This window comes from Phacochoerus africanus, chromosome 1 (assembly GCF_016906955.1).
Source record: "Phacochoerus africanus isolate WHEZ1 chromosome 1, ROS_Pafr_v1, whole genome shotgun sequence".
Taxonomy (NCBI): Eukaryota; Metazoa; Chordata; class Mammalia; order Artiodactyla; family Suidae; genus Phacochoerus; species Phacochoerus africanus.
In genome coordinates, this window is record NC_062544.1 from 164,319,519 (window position 1) to 164,340,910 (window position 21,392).

General features: G+C 41.3%; 1 protein-coding gene across 2 annotated transcripts in view; it reads right to left on the reverse strand.

The window, feature by feature from the left end:
- Nucleotides 1-21,392, reverse strand: part of SLC9A9 (solute carrier family 9 member A9) — a 557,820-nt gene that overhangs the window by 113,266 nt on the left and 423,162 nt on the right. For both annotated transcript variants that reach the window (XM_047784062.1, XM_047784054.1), the window contains one exon: nt 1,443-1,494. In XM_047784062.1, coding sequence (XP_047640018.1) covers nt 1,443-1,494 — 52 coding nt within the window. The remainder of the gene's footprint in view (nt 1-1,442; nt 1,495-21,392) is intronic.

A 21,392-nucleotide genomic window follows, 5' to 3' on the forward strand; every position in this document is an offset into this window, starting at 1 on the left:
AGAGAAAATGCTTTGTGGAAATCAGCTCCCACCAGCCCTTCCTAACTACTCATTACCGCCCACCAGTGTGAAGAGATGGGCTTTGATCTCCTTCCTAAGGTCACCACTCTGGCCCGAATCCCTGTACGCCGACACCCCTGCTGGGCTCAGTCCTGCAGTTAGGTATCTGTCCTGGGCGATAAAGTCTTGTGAAAACAGCACCAGCCTGGCCTTGGACCACATAAGACAAAAAAATTCAAAGTACCTATGAACCAGGATCAATGCCAACTTAATTTTCCAGCCCTTTCTGTAGAGCATAGGATCCTTCCTTCTTTTATGTGAACCAAGAAAGCAGCAGCATCTTGCCCAGCAGCACTAGCCAGCTGTGCCTCATTGATGGGATTGTAGGAAAAAAACAGGAAATAAAAGCGACATGGGTCCTCTTCAAATATAGATATGATCAGGACACAATTCATTAAGCAGCATCCCTTACTAATGATGCTGTTCTTTCATGTCTGTCTACCAGCAACTTCAGCAAAAGGTGTAACCTTTCTACACGATTGTTCGCTCTAAGTACTGAATTAAAAATGAGTAAAGCAGGAGTTCCCGTCGTGGCGCAGTGGTTAACGAATCCGACTAGGAACCATGAGGTTGCGGGTTCGGTCCTTGCCCTTGCTCAGTGGGTTGACGATCCGGCGTTGCCGTGAGCTGTGGTGTGAGCTGTGGTGTAGGTTGCAGACGCGGCTCGGATCCCACGTTGCTGTGGCTCTGGCGTAGGCCGGTGGCTACAGCTCCGATTCAACCCCTAGCCTGGGAACCTCCATATGCCCCGGGAGCGGCCCAAGAAATAGCAACAACAACAACAACAGACAAAAGAAAAAAAAAAATGAGTAAAGCAAAATTGCCAATGACGGATTTTACTGGAATGTTACATTCAAGTCCAGAGTGTAGAGACTATATTTCCCTTACTCGAGGCGGCAGCTCATGGTTCATGAATAATTTTCCCTAAGGATCTTCAGGCTGTGTTTTTGCAGATTTTCCATGTTTCTGTATTTCTGTATACCTAGACCTGATAAATGAGAAGTCATGCAGGAGAAGCAGGCCCATCTGTTGTGGGCCCAACATGTATCAAGTATGCATCAAGTAAATCCCACCCAGATGATCAAACTAGCAAGTTGCTGGGCAGGGATTTGAACTCCAGCCTGTCTGATTCCAAGAGCTGTGCTTTTGCCCCTAAACTGCGTGTCCAGGCTTTCTGCTGCCACAAAGTAGGCACAAGTGTATGCTAGTTCAAAGCACTCTAAAATTTATGCAAAGCTTATCGACACCCCAAATTCTTGCATATTTTATGGTCATCTGATTTGTTTTATCTGCGGAGGCAGCCCCCTTTAGACTGAGCCTCCTGGCCATGGGACAGAACATCTCATATCTCTGTACCCTATGCATGGGCTGCTTTGACTTGCCTGGTGTGAGGAGGGCTCCTGCTTCTGATCTTCATCCAGTTCCACACCAACTCTGTTAAAGAGGACAGAAAACTGGTAAGAATGTTGCTGCAAATGAGAGGAAACAGTCTTGTGTGTCAGCACCAGAACACAGACAATACAAATCAGAGGAAAGCTTTGGCAGGAAAACATCGTACCTCTCCCTGAATCAAAAGAACTTCAAATAGGAGTTCCCTGGTGGCACAGCAGGTTAAGGATCTGGTGCTGCTGCTGTGGTGCAGGTTCAGTCCCTGGCCTGGGAACAATCATATGCAAAGGGTGCAGCCAAAAAAGAAAGAACTTCAAATAGATTTATGGCAAAATGAGAACTTATACAGCTGGGCCTCCACACAGCTGGGGAGATGGGGTACCAACAGCTGTTCCTTGCTGCTGTCTTTCTCAGCAAGAGCAAGAGCCCTTGAACCTAAAGTAGGAGCTCTCAGGAAAAAGACCTCCACGGCTTCAAAACCAGTATCCTGGAGGGAGGAACACCCGCTCTTCCTGCAGGACTCACTGACCAAACTGGTCTGGGAATGTGATGGCCCAGCTGCAGCAGGCTCCTCAGTACAGAAAAAACAGCTCCTTTGCCCAAATGCTCTCGGAGGCTGGCACTAGGGAGGCTCCAGGTTTGTGAGGCCTGAGGCTTTATACAGTTTGCGGGTGCTCTCTTTAAGAAAATTAATACAGAAATACCAATACAAAATTAGGTATGAATGTGACTCTTCAGAAAGAGAAAATAAATTATAACACATTTTGTAGTTTTAAAATCTGGCAAATGCAGTAGACACCTCAAAATCTAAAATACATAATATCCTAATTAATTTAGTGCCTGTTGCACCTCTAAAAGAACTTTTTCCCAATAAGCTTTGCCTGTATATTTTGATAACTATTTTTATATGATAATGATTTTGTATAAGAGAGACTAGGGAGATAAGGTAGTCTTTGCTCTAGCAAGATTGATCAAAATTACTAACAACTGGGAGGCTTTAAAGCATGTTTTTCCCCCTCTTTTTTAAGGCTGCACCTGTGGCATATGGAAATTCCCAGGGCAGGGGTCGAACCTGCATCCTCATGGATACTAGTCGGTTCTTAACCCACTGAACCACACAGGAACTCCAAAGCATACTTTCTTATATACAAACACATTGGCTGTGTGCAGTACTGCTAACGGTTAATATTCCCGAACAGACAAGATTTCTGATAAATTTCATTTCATGCAATTCTCATAAACAGTACCCATTACATTAATCGTAGTATATACTAAATCATTAAACATGTGCATTCCTGAATTTTGGTTTTGATGGGGCATCAATGAGAACAGAATCCTCCACTTTGGATTTTACACATCTTGTGACTGGAAGAATTTTCCACAGACTAGCTTCTGGCTCAGTGCATTTCAAGCCTGGTTTTTTCTCCTCTATCCCCAGATGCCACAGCACCTGTTCATCTTCAATTCAGGCTTGTGGCACTATTCCTGTAAGCAGTTCCTGCAGGAGGATGGCCAGCAGCGACTTGGCCTTGCCCAGAAGTGAATGCAGACCACAGAGCCACATCCCACCAAACATAAACTAAACGCACTCCCAATTCGCTTCCCTTTAGGGGGATCCCACAGATGGGGGAGGGAGGGGAAAAGTGCCGAGAAGCTGTAGTAGCTAGAAAAAGCCCTCAAACCCAACAGTGGTGCAAATATATTCCTTTTGCGAGTCTTACAAAAACATAGGACCATGGGAACACAATGCTGAGGCTCTTCCCAGGGCCTTGGAAGGGCTGGAGCACATGAGGGCCTGGAGCTTGAACTTCCTCTGCTCCCCAGAGTGGGCCTCTGCCTGTGGAGGGCGGGATGGGGGGCTGCTCAGGGCCTCAACCACTCAGCTCCAAGCACCATCAGAGCCTTTCCTGAGAACACCACAACTTTCAGAGCTTTCCTTCCACTTCTGCCATGTGAACCCTTCTTTAGGGCCCTTGTTCTGTCCTCTCCATGGGGGAAGGAGAGGCAGGTGGGAAGCCACTGGTCCTGCAGATGTGACAGCATGTGAAAGGAAAGCTACAGTGGAGAGACAGCTTGTTTAAAATACCTCTGATTTTCCAAAAATTAGTGTCTGTGGGGCATGAATAACCCCTCCTCTCTAAACCAGGGGGTGAAATGGGTAGCTATTTATTGCGTGCTGAACTTTTTGGCCTTCAGGTAACTTGAAAGAGCTTCTGATGGGGACTTACCTTTGATATTCTTAGAGTAGAAAGAGCTTTTTGATATATTTCATTGAAGTTGGAGGGGGCGAAGGAAGGGAAGAGGGAGGAGGGAGGGAAAGGGGTCAGAAAGGAGAAAGGAGGAGTGGGGAGGAAAGAGAAGAAGAGAGAGGGGAGGTGGGAGGCAGTGCTGGGGGAGGGAGGGGAGAGCAGACTGGGGCAGGTGAAGGGGGAGGGTGGGAGGTGAGAGACAGGAAGGAAAGGAGGAAGGGGGAGCAGGGAGAGTGGAGCAGGAGTTAAGGCCCAGCCTCCTAAGATGGTCTAGGCAGTGACTTTGGGGTGTGGGTGGCCTGAATGCAACCTCTATGGACCATGGGGCCCAAGTGGGAGGCACCCTGGCTCCCTTTCTCAGAAGCTGGGCCACCTTCAAGACTCTGGTGGATCCAAGCTTTCTGGTGGATGCTGGGAGCCCCAGGAGCCTTTATTACTGAGTCAGCCTAGATCCCTTCTCCCCAGAGCTACCTGGTACCCACGCAGGCTGTGAGTTGAACTGAGGGTCCTGAAGTTCCCATTGCTGCCCCCGTTTAGGGCTTTTTGTTTTGTTTAGTTTTTGTTCTCTGTCTAGAAAACTGGAGAGAATAGAAATCAGATTTCATAAGAAACCCAACATTTTAAAGGCTGAGGCATTACTGAGGTTTTCCACTAAAACTTAAGCTTTTCTCCCTAGCAGCAATCGGAGCAGACATTTCTAGTTTCAATTATTCCAGAAGCCAGATGGAGCAGAGGAATCACAGCAGCGGATTATGTTCTTCAGTTTTATGTGGGACTCGGTGAAAAGCACCTCAGGGGCTTGAGAGATCTGCTTCTCCTCGGAGCAGGAATCCGTCTCCTCCCTCCTCCCATTTGATGGAAGGTCAAGGTCTACTCCTGGGGCCAGGCCTGAAGCCCTTCTTGCCCAGCACAGATTAGACCTCTCAAGAGGCCTGAGGAAAGAGAAACTCTGTGTGAGTTATTTTCCTCCTGGGGCAGCTGGGCTGAACAAAGCAGACATGGTCCCTGCTCTCATGGGGACATGCAGTTTGTGGGTTTAATTAGAAAAATCTAAAAACTTGACTAGAATTTAAGTGCTATGAAGGAAAGGCATATAAGAATGATAGCTTCTTCAGGAGTTCCTGTCGTGGCACAGCAGAAACGAATCTGACTAGGAACCATGATGTTGCAGGTTCGATCCCTGGGCTCGCTCAGTGGGTTAAGGATCCAGCATTATTGCCATGAGCTGTGGTGTAGGTAGCAGATGCAGCTTGGATCCTGCATTGCTGTGGCTGTGGTGTAGGCTGTCAGCTACAGCTCTGATTTGACCCCTAGCCCGGGAACCTCCATATGCCACAGGTGTGGCCCCGAAAAGAAGAACGATGCCTTCTTTCACTTGTGATTTTGGCTTCATTTGATAGAAATCTTGCTAAAATATATTACCTGGCTCACTGCCTCCTTAAACAGAGTATGATGAGGATACTTGGAACTTTACTGGAGGTCTCAGTATCGCCACTGGCCCCATAAAATCTAATACTCACTGTGTTATAATGATTTCTAAGAGGTATGTGAACCTCTTTATGCTAACATTAAACGGTCCCTGGCTACTCTACTTTTTTTTTTTGAAATTCTTGCATCTTCCAGTTAGATTCCTTTGATATCCTGCCTGCAAAAGTCTGTTAGCCTATTATCTCTGTGCTCCACCCCTCTCCTTTTTAGTATGGAAGTGATAACCTGAGAGTCGAAATTAGTACATTTTTTTTTCTGTTCAAGTTTATAATATACAGATCCATAACAAAACAATACAATGGAAAACTTATAGAAGGGCTTATAAGAAAACACAGTTGTCTTCTGCCACACTCTGTACATCTGCAGACACTCTGTACACCTGCCACACTTCTGTACACTCTGTACACTCTCCACTGCCTCTGAGGGCATTTTTTGGCCTTTTCTCAATTGTGACCTATAAACTAACATCATCATGCATGGCACATTCACACATCATCCTTGGGGTTAAGCAATCACACCAGCTGAGTCTGTATCCCTTACTCTCCGCTTCAGAAAATCAAGTCAGAGTGTGAAAGTGACATTCTTTTAGGGTTAGCCTTGTATCCACTCACTTTTATTTGTAAGAGATTGTTTACACACTACGGGGTTCTTGAGAGATTATTAGAAAGAAAACACGATGTCACCTTGGTATGTGGCACCATACATGTATACAGCAGCTCGCAGGTGAGATCACAACCCTCTTAGGTGATACCCAAGGTTCTTTAGCACCTTTCCTACCACGTCAAACTACCCTTTCTGCCCATCCAATCTGGATACAGTGCCCCCAGGGCTGGTAACTGGACCTGCCCTTGTTTTTGAGCCTTAGTACCCATATGGTCCATGAGTTCTGATTCTGCCTAGATCAGTGCTTCTTCCATCCACTGAACCTCCTCTATCCAAACTCCAGGTGATGTTTTGGTCCATGCTGGTCATCACTGGCCATCTGTGATGTCCCACCTCCTTTTTTGAACTTCCCCCTACACCCTTCCTCTTCTGACCACCACTGTGGACCATCCATCTTGTTACAACTTGGTTCAGATGCCCCATCACTAAAAGTTTTCACTGACTTGGACTGCAAGTAGCTGTACACCTTCTACTCTGCTCTCTGCTTCTTGACAGAACCCCTATGGAGCCCCTGTGATTGTCCTGCTGTGGCTATGGCAGCCCTAGCCCACCCTGTGTTCACCTGGTTGGTTCCCCCAGCCATGAGGAGCTAGCTGGTGCTCTTCAGGATACACCAGCCCTGGCTGGGATCCGGGGACTCAGGATTACCCTGTGGTTGTTGAGGGGTGAGTAAAACTCAGCCATTAAAACCCTCTCACTGCCATGTGACCTGCATTACTCTGCCTGTGTTTCCTTGTTTGTAAAGTGGTGATAGTGACAGGATTTGCTGTGGTGGAGATTTAATGAGAAAATACTTGTTAAGTGTTAGTTTAGGGCCTGGTACCTAGAGAGCTCTTAAGAAAGGGAGTTCCTGTCGTGGCTCAGCAGAAATGAATCTGACTAGCATCCACAAGGACACAGGTTCAATCCCTGGCCTTGCTCAGTGGGTTAAGGATCTGACATTGCCTTGAGCTGTGGTATAAGTCACAGACACATGACACGACTTGGATCTGGAGTTGCTGTGGCTGTGGCGTAGGCTGGCAGCTGTAGCTCTGATTCAACCCCTAGCCTGGGAACTTCCATATGCCAGGGGTGTGGCCCTAAAAAAAAAAAAAAAAAAGAAATGTTGGTAGCTATTGTCCATGTTATTGTGGGTTTTTAAAATTATTATCCGTACTTTTTAAAATCAGTGGGGCCAGGGCTCAGTACTGCCATGCTCACTGCTCAACCCTTCCAGTCCCTGGTTCTGCACGGGGCTACCCTCGGGTATCTACTAACAGCTACAGTTGAGCCACAGAGAGTGCCCAGTGCCCAGCGGGGACTTCCAGTTTCACCATAAAACATCATGTCTACTTAAAGAGGGCTAAGCTTCCCAGATTGGAATTCATTTACAATTTACCAGTAGGCTAGGGAGGTGAGAAGGCAACAAAGAAGGAAAGGAAAGTGTCTAAAGAGCATGGGGAAGGGAGGAAAGGGCAGAATTGAGCACAAAGAGAAAGCAGGTGAAAAGGAAAGAGCACATTAGTATAAAGGGTAGGTGCAGGTGATGGATAAATCACCAGAAAGCTGAGTGTAACTTTAGAAAGGGAAGCTGAGGGTGGATGGAGGAACACAGCCCAAGAAAATTTCTAAAAATATAGAGAAATGAGAAACCAGTAAAGGATTCAAAAGCCACTAAAAGACTGGTAAAATTTTTATACGATGTTTTGCATTTTTGATGTACCTTTTAATTTGAAACAAGTCGAGTGCCGCCTCCATGGTGTTCGAATGAAAATGAAAACGAGCTCTGAACATATTCCCAGCTGTGCCCTCTGACACCTCACTCTGGGTTCCACATTTACAGCATCCGGCGCTGGTTTCGGAACAAAACGCATCTCTGGGCACCATGATGCACCTCCCCACACCCCAGAGCACCTTCATTCTCTGGGGAGTTTCATTAGACACAGTAAAGTCTCAGGATGCTCCCGTATCCAACCACGGCAGAAAGAATGCTCCATAGTTGGGTTTTTCTTAGAGGGGAAGCAAGGTAACTAACAAAAGGCTCACTTTTCTCGTTAAAGCCAACAAAATCCATTCTGATCCTTATCACTTAGCACCTCCGGAAAGGCAGTGAAATTATATATATACCAGGGCTTAGTGTCATTGTGTGAATGCCAATAGCCTCGGGTTCAGTTTGGTTCTTTCGAGCCCCCTGCTGATGGGGGCTGGGCAGTGGGGGAGGAGAAAACTATTTTCCTTAAGAACTGTATTTGATGGCTAAATGTAGAAAATGACATTTTCAGTACGAGAAGAGCAACTAGATATTGAGCACAATAAATACAGCAGGACAATGGAGGAGTCTGAAAGACACCAGGTGAGGTATGTGGACTATTGCGTAGCCAGGAGATCATTACATAGGGGCAAAAATCTGGGATTTCACTCCATTCTCATGCCATATCATTTGAATAAATATGAGTGAGGCTATGGATGAACAAAATTAATCTAATTAATCATGCAAATATTTGAAGTTGTTTTGGGAAAATAAGAAAACGGACTAAAGTAAGTGGAAAATCCTCTGTCCATTTTGTGATGTCAGTGTGGAGTTGAGACCCTGGAGCCAGGCTGTACAGGTTCACATTTCATTTGTAACTTTGGGACAAAGTGCTTAATCTCTCTAAACCTCAGTTTTCCCAACTGTAAACAGGGAAAAAGAATATATTTACTTATGGGTTATGATAAGGATGAAATGAGCTAATATATATAAAGCAAAATATTGGCTGCCACTTAGGAAGCACACAGGAAACATTAGCTGATGTTTTTGGTGTTATCACTATTAGGGAGAAATTGATGTACCCTAAGTTGAATGGTAAATACAGTACAGATTAAAGCTAAGAGTAGACTGTCTGTAAATGACAGATGCTAGGATATAATGGTCAATGATGGGATTCCTGCCATCAGTGACCCTAGAGCTAATGGGAAAGACAGACATCAGAAGTAAACTAGAGTATAGTGAGGTAAGCATTGTACACAGAATTACTGGAACACACCAAAAAAGAGCCCAGCCATGATGGGCTGTGGAGGGCAGGGCACGTTTCAAAGAGGAGCTAGGTATTGAAAAGGGAGTGTAGTATAAGTGCCTGACATTAGGCTTTTGATTGCCAAGGCATCCATTTCTGAAGACATCCATGTTCAGTAAACACATCACCAGCTATATGATACAGCTCCTAGCCAAACCACCAGATGAGGGATTAGGCTGCCCACCCACAAAGTTCCCTCTTTCAGAAAGGCCTGGGTAACCCAGATGACTGGCTGCTTGAGTGACCCAGATTCTCCTTTCCTGCACCTGAATTCCTGTTCTTATGCTTTAAATTAGCCAATAAAGAGTGAAGACCCAAAAACCTAGACACCACACTCTCATACCTAATAAAGGTCCATATCCTCTCTCTCTCCCCTTGACCTTGTTGTGTGGCCTTGGGGACGTCAGGTAGCCCAGTATACCCTCCGGGACATGTGAGCAATGAGTCTTGTTCCTTCAAGTTCCCCAGGAGTTTTTGGAAGCGTGCCCTGCAATCATAACAAAACCCACAAGGGCTGGTCCAGCCACAACTCTGGCCCTGGTGAGGGGAATGTCTGTGGGGTCTCTTTATTAGGAATTTGGGTGAATCAGTGCATCAGGCATCTCTAGCTCATAGCATCTCTATCGTAGGCTGGGACCCATGCCACAGTGAGGATTTAGTGAAGGAGAGGTTGGGGGAGGGCACTCCAGGCTGAAGGCATTGCATGGGCAAAGGCCTGGAAATTTAGAACAAAGTTGATTTAGATCATGGTAAATAACCATGAGTAGACTGTGAGGGTTAGGGTATGCTGAGGTGGGCAGTGTTGCTTTGGGCAAGATCAGAAAGTAATCTGAGGTCAAATTAAAAAGGATCTTAAATGCTATGCTTAGGAGAGTGTTTTTTGTTTTGTTTGTCTGTAGGCAGTTGGGATTGAAATAATTATTTTTATGTTCTAAAAAAACCACTGGTGGCACAACTGTGATATTAAGAAACTAGAGGCATGGAGGTCATTTTGTGGACTATTGCAATAGTCCGGCCAGGAGTCTAAATGAAGATAGGGTTGGTGGAGAAGAGATGGATTTGAGAGACGTGTATAATGAGGAGTGGGGATGGTGGTACATGACCGGGGCATGAGGGAGAGGAAAGTACTGAGATGATTCTGAATTTCTACTCAGGACCCCTGAATGGTTCACCCCTGCCATTAGACAGGAGGAGCATGTGTGGATTTTCCCTGAGGCACATCCTGTAAGAAAGACGGGACTGAAGCTCAGCATCAGGAAGTTCTGACCAGTCGTACTATGAGTGAAGCAAGGTCATCCCTCTACATTCTTATCAGCTGAAGGAAAGTAGCCCCTTCCCCTTAAGAGTTTGCTTGTCTGAAGTGGAGGTTGAGACCAAACTGTGAAATCCAAAGAAACAGGGAGAGAAAATGGGTGTTTCAAACCAAGATCAGTAGACTGGGAATGTTCATGGAAGCTGGAGAAGGGCATATCACATTCAGTATTTGAAGACAGATTGGACATCTTATTTAAGAAAGGCTACAGAGAACTTAGGAAAGAGACTCTGGAGAGTAATTTATCACAGTCTTGAAGAGAGGTGAACATTTTCTGGATGTAGGCTGTGGCAATCAATAGATGTAGGAAAATTTCAGTTTGGATTAATATATGTTACATGGGCAGTACCACATGGGAGCTACCCAAGTGTAGTCGATGTGGGCTCAGTATCAAGAAAACAACCCCTCTGCACCCCCACTTCTTGTTTGCTTTCAAGCAGAGAATGAGGGCTCCTATCAGAGGTATGAGAGGGAGTCCCTTGATCATTAACTGGGTAGATGGTTTTACACTCCTACCAGAACACTGGATTTCAAGCACACAGGTTAATGTGTACACAGAGGCAACTCTGATTTTGAATTTAGGGAGTGATAAGGTAATACATCTGCCAATGAAGTGAAGGGAAAAGGAGAGGTTTCATAATTTGGAGACATGAAGCACTTGATATAATTGTGAACTTCCACCTTAGAATAAGACACTGGCAAGTCTGGGGATGCTGCTGAAGGCAGAGCCACCCTCTGGGTTTCCACTAGCACATGGACACAGTGTCATTCATTGGTCTCCTATTTGTTCTGCTAAGTTACACTTTTCTATCCCTGGGACTTGGCTGATTACTAAATTGAAAACGGCTAGATCAAGGGTTCATGTAACATGTCCTGGTGTTCTATGGTTGACCATATGATATTTGTTCTTTATGAGATTTTGCACGTGGAACAGATTCCTTGGATCACTGACAGGCTGATTGGACTAGAGGTGGGTCTGGTCTTTCTTTGCTGATCCAGGTTACTAAAATTACTAGATAACAGCTAGTAAGAGCATATAGCATAATCATTAGGAGTTAGATACCCTGACAAGCTGGTCCCACTATTTACCTGTGTAACTATAGGCAAGGAGCTGTGCCTCCCTTTCTCTTTCTATAACATGTAATATGAGTAGTAACTATTCTATGGGGTGTTGTGAGTTGATGCATGTAAGGGGCTCCGCACAGGGCATCATCAAGAAAGTACTCAGGAGAGGTAGCTGCTGTTCCTGTTGCGGTGGCTGATGCTGTCTTTGCTACTTAGGCCCTCTGGATAAAGATTTAACTGTGATCATCTCCAGCATAGGAGTTATGTTTCACCCTTCCTCATCTGACCTTCATGTTCATTTTCCATGTGACTTTTGGTTCCGGCAGAGGCTTATTTACAAATGTAAAGACTGAGAAGAGTAGGTGCACCCTGGCTGCATAGATGAACGGTGGGGCTAGTGTTTATGATCTCTAATAATTTAGAAATGCATCTTGGAACATATAAGTACACTGGAAAAATTATGTTCTTTGAGAAATAAACATCAATAAACAAATATGTCACAGACACAAATGCACATCTACATCATGTTCTTTAAGTTTGGCAAAACTTCCCTTGAATCTGGAGTGCTTAGTTCTGCCAAGATGTAAGCTAATTTCAGGATACAGATAAGAGTCAATTAGAAATGGGATTGAGACTGAATGCACAGACTGATTTCTCTTGATTTAAACCACAAGCGCACTGACACACTTTGGTGGAAAGACAGATGTAATAACTTATCAAGGCATCTGGCCTTTCTTCCCCAAGGCTTTACTCTGGGTGCCCTGTATGGACAATCAGGGATTTATCAGAGCCAAGTGCTCATCCTCTTTCAAGAAAAACCATTCTTTCAAGTGGATTAACTTGTTTAAATTCCAGTGTGTTACCAGGTGGGCACCTTCTCAATGTCAAACTGAAGACGTTGTATGAAGAAAAAGAGTGACATTTTATTACCGAATATAAAGTGGTTTTAGGAATCTGCTTTATATGTTGGTGTGAAACCAAAAATGGTTGAAAATAAATCCCAGACCATCAGCAGTTTGAGTGAGAAGTGGAAAACTTAAAACTTAGAAACTATTGTGGCCACTTAACAGTCAAACAAATAGGCTCCCACGACAATACCGGAAGTGTGTCTCCTCCCCTGGCTCCAAAACACTCCAAGCTGTAAGGATGTCCAGGTGGAACTTTGGCATAAGCCCAGCTCTCCATGAAAGACCATACTTGGTGAGCAATGTGGGTCTGGACTGGCATTTCAGAGCAAGTCTTCACACTGCTGCTCTCTGGTGTGCTCAGACTTCAGTGGGAAGGAGCCTGGATGGCAATGTCCTCTTGGTGCAAGAAGCATATTCTCCCCATGAGAAATCATCCACAGAAATCAAGAATGGACTTTGGCAATGAGGGGGAAATATATGGAACACACATTTAGGGAACCATCAAATTCCTCAATGCAATAATCTGGAAAAATTGAGCAAGCCAGGAATGATGACCAGGAAACATTTCTATTATTTCCAGGATATTATTTCCATTATATCCTGGAAATAATCCTAAGAGGAGAACCACAAAGCTTGGCAATTCAGAGATGTTTACCCACAGTACAACTGATGCAAAATGTATAATTTCAACGGTTGGTTCTGATTTCTCCATCCCGAATTAACTTTAATTGTTGGTAGGCAGGTAATCTACAAGATGTTTTGAGAAAGTTACCTCCCCAACTCTAATTCTAATGCCAGGACTTCCTTAGCATGAGCCAAAGTGCTTCATTCCCCATTGAAGATTAGACCTACAGGCAAGAACTTGGAAGAGGTAATATTTGGACTTATAGTCACACAATGTACAAGTGACTAGATCAGGCTTATTCCTGAGAACAGAAAGAGATGAGAACAAAAGGCCAAAGGCAAAAGGGCACCGAAGTACTGAGAGAAGGCACCGTGGAGTGTGGAAGTAAGGGAGAGAGAATGTGAAAAGGCAACTGGAAAAGTAAACTTGAAAAATAGTAGCAGCTAACCTATATTAAGTGCTCAAAGAGTGCTAGAATACGCATTAGGTGACAGTCATGGTTTTTTATTTAAAGCATATGGAGGATGGGAAGGGGATCTCAACTTATCATTGTAACACCATGTATTTTAGTAATTAAAATAAAAAAGGGATTTATGACTCATTTCTTTAAGGTAGCCATTAAAAAGCACTTGCAACTGGGTTCTGTAATAATTTTCCACCAGTAAATCTGTTGCTCCTGTCTATCCATCACCTGTAGATAGTATAGAATTATTAACCACGTGGACATAAAACATGAAAAAACAGCCAAAGAAGATTGTTTCACCCATACTAATAAATCACTAAAATTGAAATTGAAAGCTTTGGGGTAATAATGGTGGCCAAAACCATTACTTAAGCCCCAAATTGGAAGTAGACTGTGATCCATAAGCTCTACAAAGCAACTGAAATCTTATTCTCCTTTGGGGTGATTAACACTTTTTAAGGTCATGTGATGCTATTAATAATTCACACTCAGCTTTTTGAAATACATATACTTATTTTTTAAATGAAGAAGCCTCTTCCTTATCCCCAGAAGAGAATTAAGATAGAAATACTAGTCTCTTGGGAGTTCCCATCGTGGCACAGCGGAAACGAATCAGACTAGGAACCATGAGGTTTTGGGTTCCATCTCTGGCCTCACTCAGGGGATTAAGGATCTGGCATTGCCATCAGCTGTGGTGTTAGCTACAGATGCAGCCCAGATCTGGTGTTGCTGTGGGTGTGGTGTAGGCTGGTAGCTGTAGTTCTGATTGGACACCTAGCCCGGGAACCTCCATGTGCCATGAGTGTGGCTCTAAAAAGCAAAAAAAAAGAAATGCTAGTTAGTCTCAATATTGCATTATCTTGCTTTTGTTAAAAATGCATAAATATCTTAATTTTGAAAGGGAAATTGACAGGAAGAGATAATGATAAGCTGGGAAGCTGTTACCGCATGACTCATAAAAAAGAAGAAAATAATTTTAATTTCTTGCTGAGAGGGGATTAAGGTAAATCACTAGACAAATAATGTTTTCTCTGGCCAAGCCAGCTGCTATTTACTGTGAGACCAAGGTGCATGCCTGCATGCAGGACTATGTTAAAATGAAATACAATTTCTAAATTTTAAAGCAAAAGAATTCGTGATTAACGCTAGAATTACACTGAAAACTACACCTTGATTTCAGAATCAAAGGATTAAAATCGGGGATGTGAAATGAGAATTAATGAAAATGCCATTGGGAAGAAGTTATCTTAGAGCAGATAAAGAGAGAGCCAAGAGGAGTGAGTAAACATCTGCTGTAAAACAGGGTTTCAAATTATCATGAAGTCTACAGAAAGTGCATAGCATGGAAACAGAATTAGCATCAATTTGGCAAAAAATGAAATAATGAGAGTTAAGTGAATGCTCATGGCTAATGCAACACTCAGGCGTTTTTAGCCTGTCATCTCAAAAGATCTAGATGATAGCTTTAACTATTGTGTATGAACTGATATTTTTCCTGACACCACACTATCCAAGCCCTAAAGGTAAATATCAGCTAGGATAGGACTCCTTCATCCATTCCCTCCTTCACTCACTTCATTTATTCATTCATGAACTGGTTGGTTGAAGATTGTTAATACATGCTAGATGTTGTGATAGATACATGCCAGATACATACTCTAAGTATTTGCATTGGATTTCATCAAATCAAAGATGCCTCAATTATAGGGCACAGTATTACTTTGTATATCTCTAAAAAGAATACTGCTAATTGTACTTCTGCCACCATTGATTATAAGACAAGATTGACCTCAGAAATGTTAAGATGTGAAAAAAATGTGCAATTGGAATCAATGACACATGCACACAAAATAAGCAAAATCTAGTGCTCAATGCCAATGCCAGGCTATTAAGCACAGTGGCCTCTGGGTATTTCATGTATGAATAGTGTATTATCTGCTTGGTTCTTGGGGGGAAAAGTCGAGATATTTTTAAAGTCTCTAAAGAAATATTTAAAAATTTTTTAACAAATGTTCTTTTTATGCTTAAAGATTAAAAGGTAATATATTCTCCCTCTTAATTCTATTGCAAACAACTGGAAATCTTGCGGTGAAATCAGGGCTAGGACTAGGTGACTTCTCTCTCCAGTGCTGAACATTAGCCTGATCCTGAGAGGGAGCACTTCTTTGTTAAATTTTGCATCCCAGGTACCTTGTCTGCCTCATCCTATTCCTGATCTTGAGTGAAATAATCTCATGGCTGATTTTGCTGTCCCATGCCTAGATCTGGGAACTGCGTGACTTTTTCTATTTGCCCCTTTACGTCCTCTCTCATCCTTCTCCACATTGTCTTGGGCTCTGGAATGGTCAACATTAACTGTGATCTCTTGCCTTCTGACTTTGGAGGGAAGCACTGACAGGATATTGGAAGCAGGTAGGAGAGTGAAGACAGTATTTCTTGAACTCCCTCCTTGCTAGTTCACTGTGGTTGTCTGTGCCCCTCTCCCAAAGCCTCAGCTCCTAATTGGCAGCTTTCTCTATACAGCTGCTCTCTCTGATCAATATTCCCTCCCCCTTCCCATTTGGGTACAGGGTAGCAGCTCCTTTCCACTGCTTCTAGCCCTGAGGTACTGCACCATGCCCTGCTGGTTTTCTTAGGCTAGCCCATATCTTTGTAAATATTCCCTTGATTAACTTTCCTTAAATGAGTCAGTTTGAAGGTGTCACTTGTTTCCTGCCCAGACTCAGGCTACTGTAGAATATTTTACACCTCTAAACATGCATGTATGGAAAGTTCTTACTTGAACTGGGAACTTTGTTGACACCTGAAATTTCTTAAGGATCTTCGGAATATCCTCTTAACAAGTCTTAAACAGAGTTTTGTTTCCAGCCTTAACAGTTAGAATTGTGATTTTAATTGTTTCTCTAGGGCACCTGCATATTCCTGCTCAACTTGACGCAAACTGCTCCCAGCTCTAGGCTGGCTCAGATTTTCACTGGGAAAATCTGCCAACTACAGATATTAGGAGTGCAGATCATACCACAGACATAATAGGATCTAAACAGCAGGAATAAATGTTTCAGAACTGAATACACTTAGTACAACCAAAGTCAAACGTGCTTTATTAAATGCTCCATCTTAAACTACAATTCTGTAGGAAAGCTAAGAGTTCATACAAGTCTCTCTAGAAGTTGAAGTTGTAGCCTAGAGAAACAATTTCAGTAATCTGGATCCTCCTGACCTTCCTGATGGTGAGCTTGGTGAAAACAGTTCATACCAGCTCAAATAGGATCTCTAATGATCCCATCCTACCACATCATTTATTTATTTATTTATTTATTTTTCTTTTCTTCCTTTTTTTGCCACCCTATGGCATATGGAGTTCCAGGCCCAGTGATCAAATGAGAGCTGCACTTGAGACCCAGGTTGAAGCTGTGGCAGATCCTTTAACCCACTGTCCTGGCTGGGAATTGAACCTTTGTTCTGGCACTGCAGAGATGCCACTGATTCCATTGCTCCACAGTGGGAACTCCATCTTACCATATCATTTAAAAAATGAGAATGCCAGGGAGTTCCTGTTGTGGCTTAGTGTGTTGAGGACCCATCATTGTCTCTGTGAGGATGTGGGTTTGATCCTTGGCCTTGCTCAGTGGGTTAAGGATCTGGCATTGCTGCTGTGTAAGTCACAGATGCAGCTCGGATCTTGTGTTGCTGTTGCTGTTGCTGTGGCATAGACCTCAGCTGCAGCTCTGATTCAACCCCTAGCCTGGGAACTTCCATGTACCACAGGCGCAGCTATAAAAATTAAAAATAAAAAAAGATAGGAATGCCAAGACCCACAGAGATTGCCTGGCAGAGGTAGTTAAGTTATAATAGAACCAAGACTTAAATCTGTTTTTAAATTTAGGTTGTTTCTTTTCAACTTTGTATGCTGCCCACCTTAAATAAGCAAATGAACAATGATGGGGGCGATAAAAAAAGAAGCTTTTTTATCCTTTGGCGAGAATGGCTTTTTAGCAGAAGGAAAGATAAAATGAGATTAGTAGAAGATACTTATTGTCTGAGATGTTGAGATATAGCAATGCAGAGTGACTTGGAAATTTGAGAATAATATGGCTATAATGTGGCAATTCCCAAAGTCTAATTCACATAGAACTCTGCGATTTTTTTTTTTTTTTTTACCTAACTGAAAGCCACTTGTACCATCATTTCTTTGATATTTTTCTTTAACTTTTCTTCCATACTGTCAGTTTTGCTTCATGTATTCTGGAACCTTGTTGTTAAGAACATGTGTTTATAATTGCTATATCTTCCTAATGAATTGACACTGTCTGTCATTATAAAGGAGTCTCTAGCAACCTGTGTGTGTACAGGTGTGTATGTGTGTGTGTGAGAGAGACAGTCCATTTTGTCTGCTATTAATATACTGCTCTAGTTCTCTTACTGTTACTGTTTCCATGGTGTCTTCTATCTTTTGCCTTTTAGCCTATTTGTATCCTTGAATCTAGTTGGATCTTGTTTTAATTTTTTTAAAAATCTAGTCCAATAATATCTGCCTTTTGATTCTATTGTTCAGTTCATTCATATTTAAAGTTATTATTGATATAATCATTTTTACCTCTGCCATTTTGCTACTTTTTCATGCATTTTTAATTCCTCCATTCTTCCTTTATTGCATTCTTTTGTGTTAAATGGATATTTTCTATGTATCATTTTAATTCCTCTAATATCTTTTAAAATATTTTTTGAGTAATTTTCTTAAAGGTTGTTCTGGGGATTACAATATACATCTTATGAAACTCTACTTCAGATTTATACTAGATTAATTCCAGTAAGATACAGAAAATTTGTTTCATTCTCCCTCTTCTGTATTGTTAATATAATATATATCACATCTATATATGTTACAAACACAACAGTTTGGTGTTATAATTGGTATTTTATATAATCATTTGTCTTTCTAAGAAACTAAGAGGAAAGCAGAAAAATATATTTACAAAGTGTTTATAGTAATCTTATTACCATTTCTGGTACTCTTCATTTCTTCCTGTGAACTTGCGTTATCATCTCATGTCACTTCTTTGCTCACTGTATGTAGTGTCCTCTCATTTTTCCCTTTGTATTATTATTGTCAAAAAAATCTCTATAGCTAGAGGCCCCACAATTCAATTTTATAGATATTGTTTTATCCTGTTGTCTTTTAATTAATTATGAGAAGGAAAAGAGATAATGTAATTATGTTATCTTTCATATTTAATGCATGATTTCCTCTGCAAGCACTTTTTGTTTTTCATATGGATTAAATTACAGTCTAGTATTACTTCCTTTCAGCTTGAAGAATTCTTTTTGTACTTTTTGTAAGGCAAGGTCTGCTAGCTACAAATTCTTTCAGTCTCTGTTTATCTTGGATTGTCTTTATGTTTTCCTCACTTGTGAAAGACAGTTTTGCTAGATACAGTGTTCTTGGCTAACAGTTTTTTTTTTCTTAAAGCATTTTAAACATGTTATCCTCTACCATTTGGACTCTACTGTTTCTAATAAGAAATAAGCTGTAATGTCTTTGGGATTCCTTTCCATGGGATGAATCATTTTTCTCTGTTGCCTTCAAGATTTTCTCTTTCTCTTTTAATGTTCAACATTTGATATGTCTAGATATGGCTTTTTCTTCTTAGTATTTGGAGTTCATTGAATTGAGTGTATAAATTAGTGTTTTGCATCATATCTGGGAAGTTTTTAGCCACTATGTCTTCAAAAAAAATTTTTTTTTGCCCTTTTCTTCTTCTTCTTCCTCCTCCTCTTCCTCTCTTCCCCCTTCCCCTCTCCCTCCCAGTTCTTCTTCTTCTTGTACTCATGTTACATGTGTCTAATAGATCTCAAAGGATCTATTCATTTTTCCTCATTATTACTATTATTTTTTTTAAGTTCCTAAGGCTGTGTGATTTCTAATGATCTAGCTTCAAGTTTGCTTATTCTTTCTTTCCAGCTCATATCTACAGTTGAGCCCCTGTAGTGAATTTTCCATTTCAGCTATTATGCTTATCAACTTCAGAATTTCCATTTTTAAATATGATTTCTATCTATTTGATGACTCATAGTCTTCATGGTTTCTTTCTTTCTTTTTTGTTTGTTTTCTTTTTAGGGCTGCATCTGCAGCATATGGAAGTTCCCAGGCTAGGGGTCCAATTGGAGCTGCAGCTGCCAGCCTATGTCATAGTCACAGCAATGTCAGATCTGAGATGTGTCTGCAACCTACACCACAGTTCACAGCAATGTCAGATCCTTTAACTGACTGAGTGAGGCCAGGGATCGAACCTGCATTCTCATGGATACTAGTTGGATTCTCAATCCACTGAGCCACAATGAGAACTCCCTTTATCATGGTTTAATGGCTTTATTTGTTTGAACATATAATAGCTGCTTTAAAATCTTTGTCTCCTTCATCTGGACCCCCTCAAATGCAGTTTTTATTGCTTGCTTGTTGTTTTCCTATACAAGGATCACAATATCCTGTTTCTTTCCATATTTCATAATATTTTGTCAAAAACTGGACATTATAGGTATATACTGTACCAATTCTGGATTCTGATTAGTCCCCTCTCCCACCCTCAGGGCATGATAATGTTGCCATTTTTTATTAGTTTATTCATTTAGTGAATTGCATGGACAAATTATGTAAAGTCTATTTCCATTTTGGAAGTCTTACTCAATTGATGTTTAACAAGCTTAGTTTATCTTGAGCAATGATATCTATGAAATTATGGTTTGATATGCTGTCTGTATATTTTAATATCCCTTTATCCTTGGTATACTATCAGCATTCATTGGATCTAATTTTAGTTTTTAATTTTTTTTTGAGTAGTTCTCTTTATAAGTATTGCTATTTCATGGCATTTCCCCCTTCTTTCTTACAAGTCTTCCAAAGCACAAAGAGAAATCTTACATATTAAAAAAATAATACTAATTTTTTTCTTATAATTCCAACATAGTGATTGGATCCTTTTAGAAGTCTAAGATAGGAGTTCCCACTCTGATGCAGCAGACTGTTGCTACGGCTGTGGCATAGATCACAGCTGTGGATAAGATTCACTCCCTGGCCTGGGAACTTCCATATGTCAAGTGTGCAGCCAAAAAACCCTCACAAAAAAACCCCTAAGATATATTACAAAATCTTAGTGATCTTATTTTTCCTATCTTGAAAATTTTGCCATTTTGTCATTCTAGAAATTATATCCTCATCACTCATTGTTCCCAATGATGCTAAAAATAATAAATTAATTAAAAAACACAAAGACTGATGAGATCATCTGGATACAATAGTGATATGAGCCATCACTATTTTATTATCCTTCAGTTTTCTTATTGTGTTGCCTTAAGTATTGTGTTAACCTGTTAAAAATGTGTAAAATAAGATAGGAGACACTCTCTTTGTAGTTGTACTCTGCTTTTAGCTTTCACTGAACACAACTGAGAATTCAGAATTTTTTCATTTCTCACCCATAATGATAAAAAGAATAAAATGTACAGCAGAAGACATTTCACAATTATTAGAAAAATGAGAAGACAAATGCAAAGAGACAGCAAAACTCTATTCTCTAAGGATAATGGTCAAATTGATTGTATTAGCAAAACCTTAGGCCATAATTCTTCAGATAACAATATCCTAGATGAATTGTTTTAAACTCAAGAATACGTGAGTGATGAATATAATTCTAAGAGCATAAAGGAAATATGGCATTCTCATTCATTTAGTCACTGAACAAGAAGAACTTTATCACGTAATATTTTGCAATGAGAACTTGGCTTATCCCATGTTTCTAAAAGGACAATCCATTATTCTTTTACCTTTTACGGTGTTTTTGTACCAAAATTATTTGATATGATTTGTAAGTAGACAAATGCTAAATCAGATTATGTATACAAAGATGAGTGGACAAAAGTTAAAATAATTCAAATATAAATTATTATTCTAATTGCTATTTATAAATCAAAAATGTTAATTTTCTAATATGAAATTTAAAAATACAATCTCTTCAACAAAATTATGATTAATCAAAAATTCCAAAAAAAACTTTAAGTTTTCCATTTTCATGATGTGAGGGCACAAAGGAGAGCCATAAGAAATGATATGCTAGAACCTTTTAGTGATGTATTTGAAA